The following is a 17,567-nucleotide window of genomic DNA, read 5'->3' on the forward strand; positions in this document are numbered from 1 at the left end:
CCACTGGGGATTAACGGGACTACTGTGGAGAGGGTGAGCGGGTATAAATACCTGGGAGTCCACATCACCGAGGATCTGACATGGTCAACGAACACAGACACTCTGGTGAGAAAGGCAAGGCAGCGCCTCTACCACCTCAGGCAGCTGAGGAAATTTAAAGTTTCCCAGAGGATCCTTCAGTCCTTCTACTCTGGAGCTGTAGAGGCGTCCTGACAGGAAGCATCACAGCCTGGTTTGGCAACTGCTCCGCTCAGGACAGGAAGGCTCTGCAGAGAGTAGTGCGTTCGGCTGAACGCACTATTGAACTACACTCCCACCCTGCAGGACTTGTACACCAGGAGGTGCAGAACCAGAGCCGGCAGGATCATGAAGGATCCTCACCACCCCAACAACAGACTGTTTCAGCTGCTGCGGTCAGGCAGGCGCCTCCGTGAGTCACGCTGCAAGAACAGAGAGACTGAGACGGAGTTTCTTTCCTCAGGCCATCAGGACTGTGAACTCCGACCTCACCAGGACCCCCACATAGACCCACACAACTGCCCCTCTTAGGCACACACACACACACACACACACACACACACACTTACTGTAAATATTGTGTTGTTTTTTATTTGTAAATAGTGTGTACTTGTTGCCCTTGCACATTCCTGCTGAGCATTGCCACTTTCATTTCACTGCACACCCTGTGTGTGTATGTGACAAATAAAACATCTTGAATCTTGAATCTTGAATCTTGTGTCTTCACGGGTTCTTCTTGTGTCTTCATGAGTTCTTCTTGTGTCTTCACGGGTTCTTCTTGTGTCTTCATGGGTTCTTCTTGTGTCTTCATGAGTTCTTCTTGTGTCTTCATGGGTTCTTCTTGTGTCTTCATGAGTTCTTCTTGTGTCTTCACGGGTTCTTCTTGTGTCTTCATGGGTTCTTCTTGTGTCTTCATGAGTTCTTCTTGTGTCTTCACGGGTTCTTCTTGTGTCTTCATGGGTTCTTCTTGTGTCTTCATGAGTTCTTCTTGTGTCTTCACGGGTTCTTCTTGTGTCTTCATGAGTTCTTCTTGTGTCTTCACAGGTTCTTCTTGTGTCTTCACAGGTTCTTCTTGTGTCTTCATGGGTTCTTCTTGTGTCTTCATGAGTTCTTCTTGTGTCTTCACGGGTTCTTCTTGTGTCTTCATGGGTTCTTCTTGTGTCTTCATGAGTTCTTCTTGTGTCTTCACGGGTTCTTCTTGTGTCTTCATGAGTTCTTCTTGTGTCTTCATGAGTTCTTCTTGTGTCTTCATGGGTTCTTCTTGTGTCTTCACGGGTTCTTCTTGTGTCTTCACAGGTTCTTCTTGTGTCTTCATGGGTTCTTCTTGTGTCTTCACGGGTTCTTCTTGTGTCTTCATGGGTTCTTCTTGTGTCTTCACGGGTTCTTCTTGTGTCTTCATGAGTTCTTCTTGTGTCTTCATGAGTTCTTCTTGTGTCTTCACGGGTTCTTCTTGTGTCTTCATGGGTTCTTCTTATGTCTTCATGAGTTCTTCTTGTGTCTTCATGGGTTCTTCTTGTGTCTTCATGGGTTCTTCTTGTGTCTTCACGGGTTCTTCTTGTGTCTTCATGAGTTCTTCTTGTGTCTTCATGGGTTCTTCTTGTGTCTTCATGAGTTCTTCTTGTGTCTTCACGGGTTCTTCTTGTGTCTTCATGAGTTCTTCTTGTGTCTTCATGGGTTCTTCTTGTGTCTTCATGAGTTCTTCTTGTGTCTTCACGGGTTCTTCTTGTGTCTTCATGGGTTCTTCTTATGTCTTCATGAGTTCTTCTTGTGTCTTCACGGGTTCTTCTTGTGTCTTCATGGGTTCTTCTTATGTCTTCATGAGTTCTTCTTGTGTCTTCATGGGTTCTTCTTGTGTCTTCATGAGTTCTTCTTGTGTCTTCACGGGTTCTTCTTGTGTCTTCATGGGTTCTTCTTATGTCTTCATGAGTTCTTCTTGTGTCTTCATGGGTTCTTCTTGTGTCTTCATGGGTTCTTCTTGTGTCTTCATGGGTTCTTCTTGTGTCTTCATGGGTTCTTCTTCCTCTCCTCTGAGCAGACATCATCGTGCTCATCGCCTCGGTGGCCGTGGTGTCGGCCGGTAGTCAGGGGAACATCTTTGCCACCTCGGTGCTGCGGAGCCTCCGCTTCATGCAGATCCTCCGCATGGCGAGGTTGGACCGCAGGGGAGGAACCTGGAAGCTGCTGGGCTCAGTGGTGTACGCCCACAGCAAGGTGACACACACACACACACACACACACACAGACTTCAGGCTGACCAGCGGCTCCTGAACCGGTTCTGACCCGTTCCTGCAGGAGCTGGTGACCGCCTGGTACATCGGCTTCCTGGTGCTCATCTTCTCCTCGTTCCTCGTCTACCTCGTGGAGAACAAGTTCAACAAGGAGTTCGCCACCTACGCCGACGCCCTGTGGTGGGGCACGGTGAGCTGCAGGGACATCCCAGACTCAGACTCGTGTCTGTAGATTATAATACTTGTCTTTATATAATAATACATGTTCCCACAGATCACCTTGACAACCATCGGTTACGGGGACAAGACCCCGAAGACGTGGACCGGCCGGATGTTGTCTGCAGGCTTCGCCCTCTTGGGAATCTCTTTCTTCGCCTTGCCGGCTGTAGGTTAACACTTTGTTTGTTTGTTTGTGTGTTTGTGTGTTTGTGTGTTTGTGTGAGAGAGGATGCACATGCTCATTTTGACGGATCAGTTAATGTTTCAGTGATTCATGCTGCGTTCACACCAAAAGAAAAACCTTTCCTCGCTTGACTGTTTGTGTCATTCGCTTAATTCCCGCCTTAGAGGGGGCGGGGCTTATCTAACGCCCTCATGATTGGGTTTCATTGTGGTGGAAATAAGTGTTTCTTTACCTTGTGAGAAATCAAAAGTAGTTTAAGCATGGTTGACCCATAACACTTTATTATAGTAACAAGTTTACAAGTCATCAACCAAACGCGAAATAACAACAAGTCATGAAAACATTCAGCTGAATGGAGCAGGATCCCGGAGCCTTCTCTCGAAGCCCGTCAGAGATAACTGCTGCCTTCTCAGTGCAAGACTGCAACCTTTATAGATCTCAGAGACAATCCACATTCCAAAGTCCATCTGTTTCCTATCAGAGGAAGTTGAGACACCCGAAAGCTCCGTTTATTCTGCAACCCCCCAACATCGGTTTGTGACCTTTTCGGTTGGTCATCACCTCAAGTCATCGGTTTGTGACCTTTTCACATGACCCCACAGGATTAGATCACCCCCATAAACATTCCAGGAGAGAGAGAACTTCTAAAACACATTTTTCCCCCGACATTCATAACATTAATATATATATATATATACAGGACTGTCTCAGAAAATTAGAATATTGTGATGAAGTTCTTTATTTTCTGTAATGCAATTAAAAAAACAAAAATGTCATGCATTCTGGATTCATTACAAATCAACTGAAATATTGCAAGCCTTTTATTCTTTTAATATTGCTGATTATGGCACAGCTAAGAAACTCAAATATCCTATCTCTAAATATTAGAATATCATGAAAAGTATACTAGTAGGGTATTAAACAAATCACTTGAATTGTCTAATTAACTCGAAACACCTGCAAGGGTTTCCTGAGCCTTGACAAACACTCAGCTGTTATAAATCTTTTTTTTTACTTGGTCTGAGGAAATATTAAAATTTTATGAGATAGGATTTTAGAGTTTTCTTAAGCTGTAAGCCATAATCAGCAATATTATAAGAATAAAAGGCTTGCAATATTTCAGTTGATTTGTAATGAATCCAGAATGCATGACATTTTTGTTTTTTTAATTGCATTACAGAAAATAAAGAACTTTATCACAATATTCTAATTTTCTGAGACAGTCCTGTATACATATATCTATATATTTGTTTATATATAAATATATATACATAAATATATACATATTTATATACATATATATCTATATATATATATTTATTTGTATATATATTTGTATATATATTTATGTATATATATTTATATATATATATGTATAAATATATATATATATATATTAATATATATATTTATATATATATGTATTTGTCTATATATTTGTATATATATATAAATATATATATATTCAAACATATATTTATATATATATACATATATATATTTTTTTGTTTTTTTGTTTTTATATATATATATGTGTATATATATATATATATATATTTGTATATATATATTTGCTCTCAGTCTGTAACCTGCTGTGCTCCATCAGGGCATCCTGGGCTCCGGCTTTGCCCTGAAGGTCCAGGAGCAGCACCGCCAGAAGCACTTTGAGAAGAGGAGGAACCCGGCCGCCCACCTCATCCAGGTACAGCTGCCTCCACCAATAGAAAGCCCTCGTGGTGGAGCGCCACCTCGTGGCCTCTCTGATTGGTTCTACCTGTTCCATCATTCTCTCCATCATCTCTTCAATTCAATTCAATTCAGTTTATTTATATAGCCCAATTTCACAAATTACAAATTTGTCTCGGAGTGCTTTACAATCTGTACACATAGACATCCCTGCCCCAAAACCTCACATCGGACCAGGAAAAACTCCCAAATAACCCTTCAGGGGAAAAAAAGGGAAGAAACCTGCAGGAGAGCAACAGAGGAGGATCCCTCTCCTAGGATGGACAGGTGCAATAGATGTCATGTGACCAGAAGGACAGATTTAGAGTTAAAATACATTCAATGAATGTGACAGAGTGGATGAAGAGTTCATAGTAGGCATATTCCACGATGGAGACCTCCACGATCCATCAGGCAGATGGCGGTGGGGAGGAGGAGTGGGCGGAGTCTCAACAGTGGGCGGAGTCTCAACAGTGGGCGGAGTCTCAACAGGCCAGTGGCGTAGTCAGGAGCAGGAATTCCACGACCCAGACCTCGATGATCCATCAGGCAGATAGGATCTATGCCGTCTCATAGGGTCCGATGACCCCATGAGACGTGAAGTCAAAAGGACTCCGGGGAGAAAGCAGAGTTAGTAACGTGTGATTGAGAGATGAAAATTCATCCTTAAGGAGAGGAAAGAGGAGATAGGTACTCAGTGCATCCTAAAACGTCCCCCGGCAGCTATAAGCCTATAGCAGCATATCAAGGGGCGGGACCAGGTGAACCTGATTCAGCCCTAACTATAAGCTCTGTCAAAGAGGAAGGTCTTCAGTCTACTCTTAAACGAGGTGACTGTGTCTGCCTCCCGGACTGAAATTGGAAGCTGGTTCCATAAAAGAGGAGCTTGATAACTAAAGGCTCTGGCTCCCATTCTACTTTTTAAGACTCTAGGAACTACAAGTAGTCCCGCATTTAGTGAGCGTAGCTCTCTAGTGGGGCAATATGGTACTACATGCTCTCTAGTGGGGCAATATGGTACTACAAGCTCTCTAGTGGGGCAATATGGTACTACAAGCTCCTTAAGATATGATGGAGCATCACCAATCAAGGCTTTGTAGGTTAAGAGAAGAATTTTAAAAGTGATTCTTGATGTTACGGGGAGCCAGTGCAGAGCAGCTAGTGCAGGAGTGATGTGATCTCTTTTCTTAGTTTTAGTGAGAACACGAGCTGCAGCATTCTGGATCAACTGGAGGGACCTAAGAGACTTATTAGAGCAGCCTGATAATAAGGAGTTGACCTAAGAGACTTATAGAGCAGCCTGATAATAAGGAGTTGACCTAAGAGACTTATAGAGCAGCCTGATAATAAGGAGTTGACCTAAGAGACTTATTAGAGCAGCCTGATAATAAGGAGTTGACCGAAGAGACTTATAGAGCAGCCTGATAATAAGGAGTTGACCGAAGAGACTTATAGAGCAGCCTGATAATAAGGAGTTGCAGTAATCAGGAGCTCCTCACATCTTCTTCTCCTCCAGCTTTTTGTTTTGACTTTATTGTCGCTGACGTCACGTCTTCTTCTTTATTTCTGTTCTTCTCCTCTCTCGCCTTCTCTCCTCCTAAATGCTTCTTCATCATCTTCCTCTTCCTCTCCCCCTCACACCCATCTCTCCCATCTCCCCCTCTTCCTCTGCTCCCCTTCTTCCTCTGCTCCTCCTCTTCCTCTGCTCCTCCTCTTCCTCTGCTACTCCTCTTCCTCTGCTCCCCCTCTTCCTCTGCTCCTCCTCTTCCTCTGCTCCCCCTCTTCCTCTGCTCCTCCTCTTCCTCTGCTCCCCTTCTTCCTCTGCTCCCCCTCTTCCTCTGCTCCCCCTCTTCCTCTGCTCCTCCTCTTCCTCTGCTCCCCCTCTTCCTCTGCTCCCCTCCTTCTCTGCTCCCCGTCTTCCTCTGCTCCTCCTCTTCCTCTGCTCTCCCTCTTCCTCTGCTCCCCCTCTTTCTCTGCTCCTCCTCTTCCTCTGCTCCCCCTCTTCCTCTGCTCCTCCTCTTCCTCTGCTCCCCCTCTTCCTCTGCTCCTCCTCTTCCTCTGCTCCCCCTCTTCCTCTGCTCCTCCTCTTCCTCTGCTCCTCCTCTTCCTCTGCTCCCCCTCTTCCTCTGCTCCCCGTCTTCCTCTGCTCCTCCTCTTCCTCTGCTCCCCGTCTTCCTCTGCTCCCCCTCTTCCTCTGCTCCTCCTCTTCCTCTGCTCCCCCTCTTCCTCTGCTCCTCCTCTTTCTCTGCTCCCCCTCTTCCTCTGCTCTCCCTCTTCCTCTGCTCCCCCTCTTCCTCTGCTCCTCCTCTTCCTCTGCTCTCCCTCTTCCTCTGCTCCCCCTCTTCCTCTGCTCCCCTCTTCCTCTGCTCTCCCTCTTCCTCTGCTCCCCTCTTTCTCTGCTCCCCCTCTTCCTCTGCTCTCCCTCTTCCTCTGCTCCCCCTCTTCCTCTGCTCCTCCTCTTCCTCTGCTCTCCCTCTTCCTCTGCTCCCCCTCTTCCTCTGCTCCTCCTCTTCCTCTGCTCTCCCTCTTCCTCTGCTCCTCTTCCTCTGCTCCCCCTCTTCCTCTGCTCCTCCTCTTCCTCTGCTCCCCCTCTTCCTCTGCTCCTCTTCCTCTGCTGCCCCTCTTCCTCTGCTCCTCCTCTTCCTCTGCTCTCCCTCTTCCTCTGCTCCCCCTCTTCCTCTGCTCCCCCTCTTCCTCTGCTCCTCCTCTTCCTCTGCTCCCCCTCTTCCTCTGCTCCTCCTCTTCCTCGCGTGGCACCAGGCCGCGTGGCGTCATTACACCACCGACAGCAGCCGGCCGTACCTGGAGGCCACCTGGCGTCACTATGAGCGCCTCCTGCCCCCCCACAGGCACGTCTCTTGACCTCCGACCTCCGGCCACAGATGTGTGACCTGTGTGGTTTTCACTCATCACTAATGTGTGTTTCCTCCTCCTCCTCCCCCCCCTCCTCTTCCTCTCCCTCGTTGTTTTACTCCTCCTCCCTGTGTTGTTGCTCCTAACCTTCTCCCGGCGTGTCGTGTGTTCTGCATGCAGTGCGTCTGGCGTAGCTATGCAGCCGAAGAGAACTCGGTTTCCATAGCAACGTGGAAGCCTCACCTGAAGGCGCTGCACACCTGCAGCCCCACAAAGTAGGTACCATGGCAACGGGGCGTCTCCTGTCGTACTGAAGTTATCTCTTTACAACTATTTCACCTTGTTTTGTCGCGTGAGACTTTATTCATCCGACGTCTGCGCTGCACACCTGAGGCCTGGGAACTTTAACTTCTGTAGGACCCATCAGGTTCCTCTATATACATATACATAGATATATATATATACATATATATCTTCTTTGGCTCTCTTCGAAGGCGGTCGCTTTTTCTCTCCCTCTCCTCCCCATGACCTTCCCTCCCCTGCTTGGCTTCTCTCGTCATGTCTTGTCTTGTTTTATACTTGAGACTCTCTCCTCATCGCTCTTGAACTAAAAACCATGGACCGATCAACTGATCATCTGATCAACTGGTCTCTCAACGCATTGACACCGTCTTCTCGGCGAGAAGCTTGGGTTCGGGGAACCTGCCCGTCCTGCGGATGTTGCAGCTGGTTACACGATGGACGTGTCGTGTGTCTAGCAGCCCTTTCCGTGGAGGACGTAGATGACATCTACCTATTCGAACTATGATTACAGGATTTCTGCTGTTTGGATTTGGCGTTGCCCTGGTTTATCGGAAAATTAAGGAAACGGGACAGCCGTTAAAACCCCTAAGGCTGCCCGACGAAATTGGATCGATTTGAATTTTATGGGAGGAAAGTGGTGGAATAGCAGGTGCGAAATTGGATGTAGCTGCTGGAAGACCAAACAATCCCAATCTTATCTGCTTTGGCTCCTCAACCAGAACGGGCCTCGGTCAAGGCCGTTACTGGAACAACAACTCCTGAAGATCGCTGAAGTGAGAACCTCTCTCATTCCTTCCCCTATCCACAGACACCTGTGGTTGTGTTCTCCCAGGACCTTTCAAGGCTATCTCCATGGCAACGGGCATCTTGCGGACTGAGAACTTTGTCTGTTGTGGCCTGGGGAGGACGACATACCAGAACACGCACACGAACTTTCAATAATACTGATTGCATTCACTACCCCTCCCCATCCCACGCCTTCGCCTGCTTTTACCCCAGTGTGACCGGACGGGCTGTGCGGCGCTGCTGAGTTGGCGCCGGACCGGCTGGCTGCTTGTCGGTGCTGGTTACCTTCTGCCCCCAATGGATGGGCTTAGATCACCCAGTTGTTGGATTACCTCCCCTCCCCCCTTCCTACTCGTTGCAAGTTATGTCTAAATGTATGTGCTTATGTGCTAAGGTGTTTTCCTGCTCCACACTGTACCCTCTCGGGCATAGTCGGGGGTTGGTGTTTTTTCTCGCCTTCTTCTTCCCTCATGTTATGCTGTAATCTTTCATCCACCCTTTCTTGTAATTTCGATGCTTTTGTACCTGTACTCTGGCAAACGACAAATAAATATATCATCATCATCATCATCATCATCATCATCATATATATATATATGTATATGTATATACATATACATATATATATATACATATACATATCTATATATATATGTATCTCTATTAAAGAGATATTATATTTATTTTAAGCGAGTGAGAATTCCAAAACCAGCGACATGGATGCTCATGAGGGTCGCTGCGCTGCGTTGACGTCTCACTCCACCGAGAGCTTTTCTGTTATCACACATTATTAAACCAGGTGAATCCAGGTGAGGGTGACCTGGACGAGACGGGCAGCGACAAACAAACAATCAAACACACAAACAAACACACAAACACACAAACAAACAAACACACAAACAAACAAACACAGAACAAGTTAAAAGAATCTAAGTTAAGAGGTATAACTGAGTTCATTTAAGAAACATTCACATTTATTGACATTAATTTCAACTCATATTTTGTGATGTGTAAATGGAGGCAGAATAATGTGTGTGTGTGTGTGTGTGTGTGTGTGTGAGTGGGTTTGTGTGTGTGTGTGTGTCTCTGTGTGTCTGTGTGAGAATGTGTGAGATTGGTTTTGTGTGTGTGTGTGTGTGTGTGTGTTTGTAAATGGAGGCAGAATAATTAAATGTTAGAAAAGACTTTTGACGTATTTTTTTAATAATGATAATTTAATGATAATTTAACCACGTTTCTCATGTAAACGCCCCTCAGTGTGGAGCGTGTGACCTGAGAGAGGAACACGAGCCGCCTTTAAATAACTTTCATAACTTCATGACTCCAGGATTTATTTTCTCTCCTGACTTCCCGGTGAATCGACGGATCATTTCCAGACTCCGGTGATCTCAGCTTGACTTCCACACTAATAATAATCTCTAATAACCCTTAATTATCTTCGCATTGAAAATAGATAGATAGATAGATATATACTAGATAGATAGATAGATAGATATATACTTTATTAATCCCCAAGGGGAAATTTGTCGAGTCAGTAGCAGCAACACACAAGAATAAAAAATAAAAAAAACACAAAATATAAGAAGGGTTAGGGTGATCTGGCAAGAGGTGAACTGTTGTAGAGCCTCATAGCCGTCGGCAGGAATGTTCTCCTGTATCTCTCCTTGTGGCAGCGGAGCGTGAGGAGACGTCTTGAGAAAGTACTCCTCTGTCCCTGTAGGAGGTGGTGGAGAGGGTGGTCCGGGTTGTCCAATATGGACACCAGTTTCTTCAACGTCCTCCTCTCCACCACCTGTTCCAGGTGCTCCAGCTGGCAGCCGATGATGGAGCCAGCCTTCCTAACCAGTTTGTTAAGACGGCTGGTGTCACGGCTCGATGCTGCTCCCCAGCAGACAATGGCAAAGTGCAGCACACTGGCGACAACCGACTGGTAGAATAACTCCAGCATCTTGCTGCACACGTTGAAGGATCAAGCTTTCTCAGGAAAAGAGACGACTCATCCCTTCTTGTACACAGCGTTGATGTTGGCCTTCCAGTTCAGTCGGCTGTCGATGGAGACGCCCAGGTACTTGTACTCCTCCACCATGTCCACGTCCACTCCCAGGACACTCAGAGGTGTAGGAGCTGTCGCCTTCCTCCTGAAGTCCACCACCATCTCTCTGGTCTTGGCCACGTTCAGCCGCAGGTGGTTCTCATCGGCCCACTTTACAAAGTCACTCACCACTGCCCTGTACTCCTCCTCCCGTCCATCCCTAATACACCCGACCACTGCAGAATCATCAGAGTACTTCTGCAGATGGCATGACTCCGTGTTGTACTGGAAGTCACTGGTGTACAGGGTGAAGAGGAAGGAGACAGAACAGTTCCTGTGGGGCTCAACATCACTGACCACCGTTCCAGACAGCACACGGCCCATTCTGACAAACTGTGGTCTGCCTGTGAGGTAGTCAGTGATCCAGGAGATGGTGGGCGCGTCCACACGGCCACCCGCAGCTTCTCACTCAGCAGCAGTGGCTGGATGGTGTTAAATGCACTGGAGAAGTCAAAGTGACTCTCACAGAGACATCGGTTCCATCCAGGTGCGAATGAGCTCGTTGCAGCAGGTAGATGATGGCGTCGTCCACTCCCACATGAGGCTGGTAAGCAAATTGCAGAGGGTCCAACGATGATTTCACCTGCGGCGGAGGTGGGCCAAGACCAGCCTCTCCAGCACCTTCATCACATGGGAGGTGAGGCGACGGTCGGTAGTCGTTGAGGCCAGATGGTGCTGACTTCTTTGGGACAGGGACCAGGCACGACGTCTTCCACAGCACGGGACTTCCCCAGCCTCAGGCTGAGGTTGAAGAGGCGCTGCAGGACACCAGACAGCTGGGTGGCGCAGGTCTTTAGGACCCTGGGGCTGATGCCATCAGGACCTTCAGCTCTGCGCTGGTGTAGTTTCTCCAGCTGTCTTCTCACCTGGTCAGTCGTCACAGAGAGGGGAGGTGGAGGAGCCCATTGTCATTGAGGGCTCGGTGGATGTGCAGCTCAGCAGGGGGACAGAGGGAGGAGGTGTTTGGGAGGTGTGATGTGTGGAGGAGACGGGAGGGCTGTGAACTGAACCTATTGAAAAAACAGTTCAGCTCGTTGGCCCTCTCCAGGAGCCCCTGGCTGTCTCCCTCCACCTTGAAGCCAGTTATCTGCTTCATGCCAGACCACACCTCCTTGTGTTGTTCAGCTGGAGTTTGGCCTCCAGCTTCCTCCTGTAGGAGTCCTTGCCCTCCTGAGCTTCACCTTTAGGTTGCGCTGGGCTTTCTCAGCTCATCCCTGTCTCCAGACCTGAAAGCAGCTTTCTTCATGTTAAGAAGCGCCTTCAGGTCCCTGGTGATCCAGGGCTTGTTGTTGGGGAAGCAGCGCACAGTCCGTGATGGGATGGTGGTGTGTTCACAGAACTTGATGTATTCCGTGATGCAGTCGGTCATACTGTTGATGTCCTCCCCGTGCGGTCCACACAGCACATCCCAGTCCGTTGACTCGAAGCAGTCCTGTAGAGCGTCGTCAGCCTCCAGAGACCACCTCCTCACAGTCCTGGTGGTCACAGCCTCTTCACCAGAGGAACATACCTGGGTGTCAGCCGGACCAGGTCATGATCAGACCTGCCGAGGGGGGGAAGGGCAGTGGCGCTGTATGCGTCCTTAGTATTAGCATACAGCAAGTCCAGAGTTTTATTGTTCCTAGTTGGGCAGTCTATGTATTGATGGAAGGTTGGCAGAGCTTTATCCAGTGTGGTGTGGTTAAAGTCACCAGTGATAGCCATGAATGCTCCAGGCTGATGATTCAGCAGAGCAGACACAGTGGAGTGGATGGTGTCCACAGCTTCCTCAGCGTCAGCTGATGGCGGCACGTACACGACAACCACAATGGCGGACGTGAACTCTCTCGGCAAATAGTACGGGCGCATCCCCACGGCCAACAGTTCTATGCCGGAAGGTTATGTTTTGATCGCCGTTTATTTATTTATTTATTTATTTATTTATTTATTTGTATGCGTGTTATTCGCAAATCTCAAAAAGTATTGAACCGAATCGCATGAAATTTGGTGGGATGATTGTTTATTATCCGGGGACCAGTTGATTAGATTTTGGGATCGATCGGGTCAAAGGTCAAAGGTCATGAACAGGTCAAAATCTTTCGCAGAACTCAAAAAGTATTCAACCGAATCGCATGAAATTTGGTGGGATGATTGTTTATTATCCGGGGACCAGTTGACTAGATTTTGGGATCGATCGGGTCAAAGGTCAAGGTCAAAGGTCATGACCAGGTCAAAATGTTCTTGAATCGCATGAAATTTGGTGGGATGATTGGTTATTATCCGGGGACCATTTGATTAGATTTTGGGATCAATCGGGTCAAAGGTCAAGGTCAAGGTCATGGAAAGGTCAAACTCTTTTTTTTACCATAGCACGATACATTTTGTCCAATTGGCATGCAACTAATGCCAAAATGTTCATAATTCAATACCCAATCTTGTGATATGCGAAGGTATGCGCTCTACCGAGTGCCCATTCTAGTTTATTTATTTATTTATTTATTTATTTGTATGTATGCGTGTTATTCGCAAATCTCAAAAAGTATTGAACCGAATCGCATGAAATTTGGTGGGATGATTGTTTATTATCCGGGGACCAGTTGATTAGATTTTGGGATCGATCGGGTCAAAGGTCAAAGGTCAAAGGTCATGAACAGGTCAAAATCTTTCGCAGAACTCAAAAAGTATTGAACCGAATCGCATGAAATTTGGTGGGATCATTGTTTATTATCCGGGGACCAGTTGATTAGATTTTGGGATCGATCGGGTCAAAGGTCAAAGGTCATGAACAGGTCAAAATCTTTCGCAGAACTCAAAAAGTATTGAACTGAATCGCATGCAATTTGGTGGGATGATTGTTTATTATCCGGGGACCAGTTGACTAGATTTTGGGATCGATCGGGTCAAAGGTCAAGGTCAAAGGTCATGAACAGGTCAAAATGTTCTTGAATCGCATGAAATTTGGTGGGATGATTGATTATTATCCGGGGACCATTTGATTAGATTTTGGGATCAATCGGGTCAAAGGTCAAGGTCAAGGTCATGGAAAGGTCAAACTCTTTTTTTACCATAGCACGATACATTTTTGTCCAATTGGCATGCAACTAATGCCAAAATGTTCATTATTCAATGCCCAATCTTGTGATATGCGAAGGTATGCGCTCTACCGAGTGCCCATTCTAGTTATTGCTGCTATTATATTCATCACAATGGTGTCCACCACTCAGCTCTCTGTAGAGACTCAGTCTCAGAGAGCCACAACACGTCTCACGCTGAACACTGACTTCATGAGGAAATTAGAGATATCACAAAAATTAACCATTACAAGTTCGGTGTGTTTGAACTTGATATCTACTGAAAAGAGTTCGTGGCATATTTGCATCTCCTCCTCATCCTTCCCCTTATATGGAAGTGTTTTATTTTGCTAACTTTGCTAACATAGCTTACGGAAAAATATATATATATATATACATTAAAAAAATATATATATATATACATATATATTTATGTATATTTATTTACATAAATATATATTTTTATTTTATATATTTATTTATTTATCGATGTAAATATATATATATTTTTAATATTTTTATTTACATAAATATATATTTTTATTGTATATATATATTTATTTATGTATCTATATAAATATATATATAAATATATATATACCTTTTTTTTACATGAATATATGTATTGATTTTATATATGTATAAATATGTTATTATATACATATAGATTTATATATAGATTTATTTATATAGATTTATATGTATGTATAGTTTTATTTATGTATAGATTTATTTATATGTATATTTATTTATATACATTTATTAATTGTGTGTGTGTGTGTGTGTTACTACTATATTACTAGAGTCTGCTTATTGATTGTTATAAAGTTCAAAGATAGAAGGGGAACATGCATTGTTATTTTAACACGCTGAACTGTAATTTAAAGTATTTCAGATTTTTTATAAAACAGCTAAAATTTAAAAAAGCTCTGGTCTGATGACGCTGAAGTATTTTGATTATTTCTGATATTTCTTCTTCTTCTCTCCAGGAAGGAGTCGGGGGAGTCGTCCACCAGGTGAGCGTCATGAGCTGCAGGCTGCGTATTAAACCAGGAGACTGTTATCATTTTACTAAAGCAGAGATATCTATATTTATATAAGTCTGTGGAACTTTAAATAGATATATGTAAATATATATAAATGTAAATATATATATATTTACAAATATATATGTATATATATTTGTAAATATATATATATATATATGTAAATAGATATATATATATATTTATATATATATTTTTAAATATATATAAATATGTATATATATATTTGTAAATATATATAAATATATATATATCATGCCCTGCAGCCCGTCAGTCTCACACAAGACGGTCAGGTGTTGGGCAACGACGTACGACAACGGCGTGACCTCACGAGGCGTCGCGGACGATTTATGCTGCGGCTCTTAAACCTTCAACATCCACATATCTCCACATGTCATTCCTCCTCTTCTTCACCCCCCCCCCCCCCCCCCCCCCCAGTCAGAAGCTGAGCTTCAAGGAGCGCGTGAGGATGGCGAGCCCCCGCGGTCAGAGCATCAAGAACCGGACGGCGTCGTCCTCGGTGACGGAGCGGCGCTCCCCGGTGGCCGAGGCGGCGCCGGAGGGGGCGAGCCCCCCCAAGGTGCACAAGAGCTGGAGCTTCAACGACCGCACGCGCTTCAGGCCCTCGCTGCGCCTCAAGAGCCAATCACGCTCCACCACCGACGGTGAGCCACACCTCAAGAGCCAATCACGCGCCACCACCGACGGTGAGCCACACCTCAAGAGCCAATCACGCGCCACCACCGACGGTGAGCCACACCTCAAGAGCCAATCACGCGCCACCACCGACGATGAGCCACGCCGGGCCATTAACTTCCACTGAGTGTACATTGAGTGTACTTTATACGGACTCTTTATACTTTATACGGACTGTATATACTTTATACACACTGTGTGTACTTTATACACACTGTATATACTTAACACTCATTGTATATACTATATATTTCAATATATAAATATATATATTTTTAACTGTGTATATATATATATTTATATATATACACAATTATATATATATATATTTATATATATACACACAATGTTATGTATATATTTAACTGTGTATATATACATATATTTATATATATATATATATACACAATTAAATACATATACAAATATATTTATTTATAAATATATATATATATTTACATATATATATACATATATATATACATATATATATATTTATACATATATATACATATATATGTATATATATTTATTTATTTATATATATATATACATCTATATATACATATATATTAGGGCTGTGAAACGATTAAAATTTTTAATCGGATTAATCACAGGTTTTTGTGGATTAATCATGATTAATCACATATTACCGATATTCTCGGTATATTTTGTGAGAACATAGCGATTTATGACAAAAGACGGATATATACATTTATACATTCTTCTATACAATGGTGCTGCAACTCAGCAGTTATTTAGCAGTTTTCTTCCATATGGAACATTAATACATCTTCATCCTAAACAGAATGTTTAACCCTCCTGTTACCTTTCGGGTCAATTTGACCCCATTCAATGTTTAATGTCGGTGTTCTTTGGGGTCAATTTGACCCCAGGCTGTTTTTCACTGTGTCAAACATATCAGAAATATCAACTTTTTTATTTATTTAAAGGGCTATTTAGGTAGTCAACAAACAAACATAAAGTACCTCACACTTAAACTTGGGAAGCAATATTAATTCTAATAATTTTCTGGAGGTTTTAATTGCTGGGGTCAAATTGACCCCGAGGGTAAAATATGTTAGTAAATGTAAAGGTAACAGGAGGTTAAACAGAGCATGTTTCTCTTGTTTGTCAACCATTAACTCCACCATGATACAATCTAAAGGCCTCTAGTCTTCCTCTAGCAGCTGCTGAGGCAAACTGACTGTGGGTTTTCTTCATGAACTGGGCCGTGATGAAAGGGACGGCGGGGACACCGCTGCAAAGCTGAAACCTCACCGGCCCGGACACGGGGACAGATTGACAAGTGACTTTGTTTTGCTCGGTCCCGATGCGCGCACGGAGCTCTGTGGCGCGCGAGACGGAGATCGATAAGTGTTAACGCAACGCGTAGAGACAGAAATGACATGCTGCTGTGGAGATACGCTCAACAACAGACGTTTAGTTGAACAAAAGAACAAAGACGTGCTCTAGAGAACATGTCAGGGGGCGGGCCAATCTCTTTAATGTCATTGATCTACCGACACTACGCCGCGATCGACTGGCAGGTCGCGATCGACGTGTTGAGACCCTGATCTACAGGAAGTAAAAGTCGTAACAAGGTTTCCGTAGGTGAACCTGCGGAAGGATCATTACCGATGAACAGACCGTCTGCATGAGAGCGGACAGAGTTCAGATTGAAGTGGTGGATTGGAAGCTCATTTTGCAAGTGACTTTTTTTTCGTCCCGACGACCAACAACAGACGGATTGGAAGCTCATTCTGCGCATGCGTTAAATGCGTAAAAAACAACAACTAGTTAAACCTGTAATTGGATTAACTGAGTTAACGCGTTATTTTTCACAGCACTAATATATATATAGTATATATATTTACATATACATATATATATATGTATATACATACATAGCCATGTTGACCCCCCCCCAGCAGCAGACTCCAGCGTGGGGGGGGAGGACGTCTCCGATGAGAGAGGCTGCCACTGTGACGTCTCGGTGGAGGACCTGCTGCCCTCCATCAAGGCTGTGATCAGAGCCATCAGGTGAGTCCAGGTGACATCAGTTATTGGCCATGATGCAACTCTTTGACTTCATAAAAAGCACATTTACTCAAAAAGTCTATTTAAGTACAATTTGGAAATATTTACACTTTGAAGAGAGCTCCTCCTGGTGGCTGATGGGTGTAACTGATCGTACCAGAGCTCCTCCTGGTGGCTGATGGGTGTAACTGCTCCTAAAAGAGCTCCTCCTGGTGGCTGATGGGTGTAACTGCTCCTAAAAGAGCTCCTCCTGGTGGCTGATGGGTGTAACTGCCCCTAAAAGAGCTCCTCCTGGTGGCTGATGGGTGTAACTGATCGTACCAGAGC

At 44.7% G+C, this 17,567-nt stretch overlaps 1 protein-coding gene across 6 annotated transcripts in view; it reads left to right on the plus strand.

Moving 5' to 3' along the window:
- LOC130189999 (potassium voltage-gated channel subfamily KQT member 5-like) overlaps positions 1-17,567 on the plus strand; it is a 72,518-nt gene that overhangs the window by 48,912 nt on the left and 6,039 nt on the right. For 2 of the 6 annotated variants that reach the window (XM_056409087.1, XM_056409090.1), the window contains exons 4-11: positions 2,054-2,229; positions 2,311-2,436; positions 2,521-2,631; positions 4,256-4,351; positions 7,408-7,502; positions 14,448-14,474; positions 14,943-15,169; positions 17,132-17,243. In XM_056409087.1, the coding sequence (XP_056265062.1) occupies positions 2,054-2,229; positions 2,311-2,436; positions 2,521-2,631; positions 4,256-4,351; positions 7,408-7,502; positions 14,448-14,474; positions 14,943-15,169; positions 17,132-17,243 (970 nt within the window). The remainder of the gene's footprint in view (positions 1-2,053; positions 2,230-2,310; positions 2,437-2,520; positions 2,632-4,255; positions 4,352-7,407; positions 7,503-14,447; positions 14,475-14,942; positions 15,170-17,131; positions 17,244-17,567) is intronic. The other 4 variants (XM_056409088.1, XM_056409091.1, XM_056409089.1 and 1 more) reach the window with 2 other exon arrangements.

Source organism: Pseudoliparis swirei, chromosome 24, assembly GCF_029220125.1.
Source record: "Pseudoliparis swirei isolate HS2019 ecotype Mariana Trench chromosome 24, NWPU_hadal_v1, whole genome shotgun sequence".
NCBI classification, from domain to species: domain Eukaryota; kingdom Metazoa; phylum Chordata; class Actinopteri; order Perciformes; family Liparidae; genus Pseudoliparis; species Pseudoliparis swirei.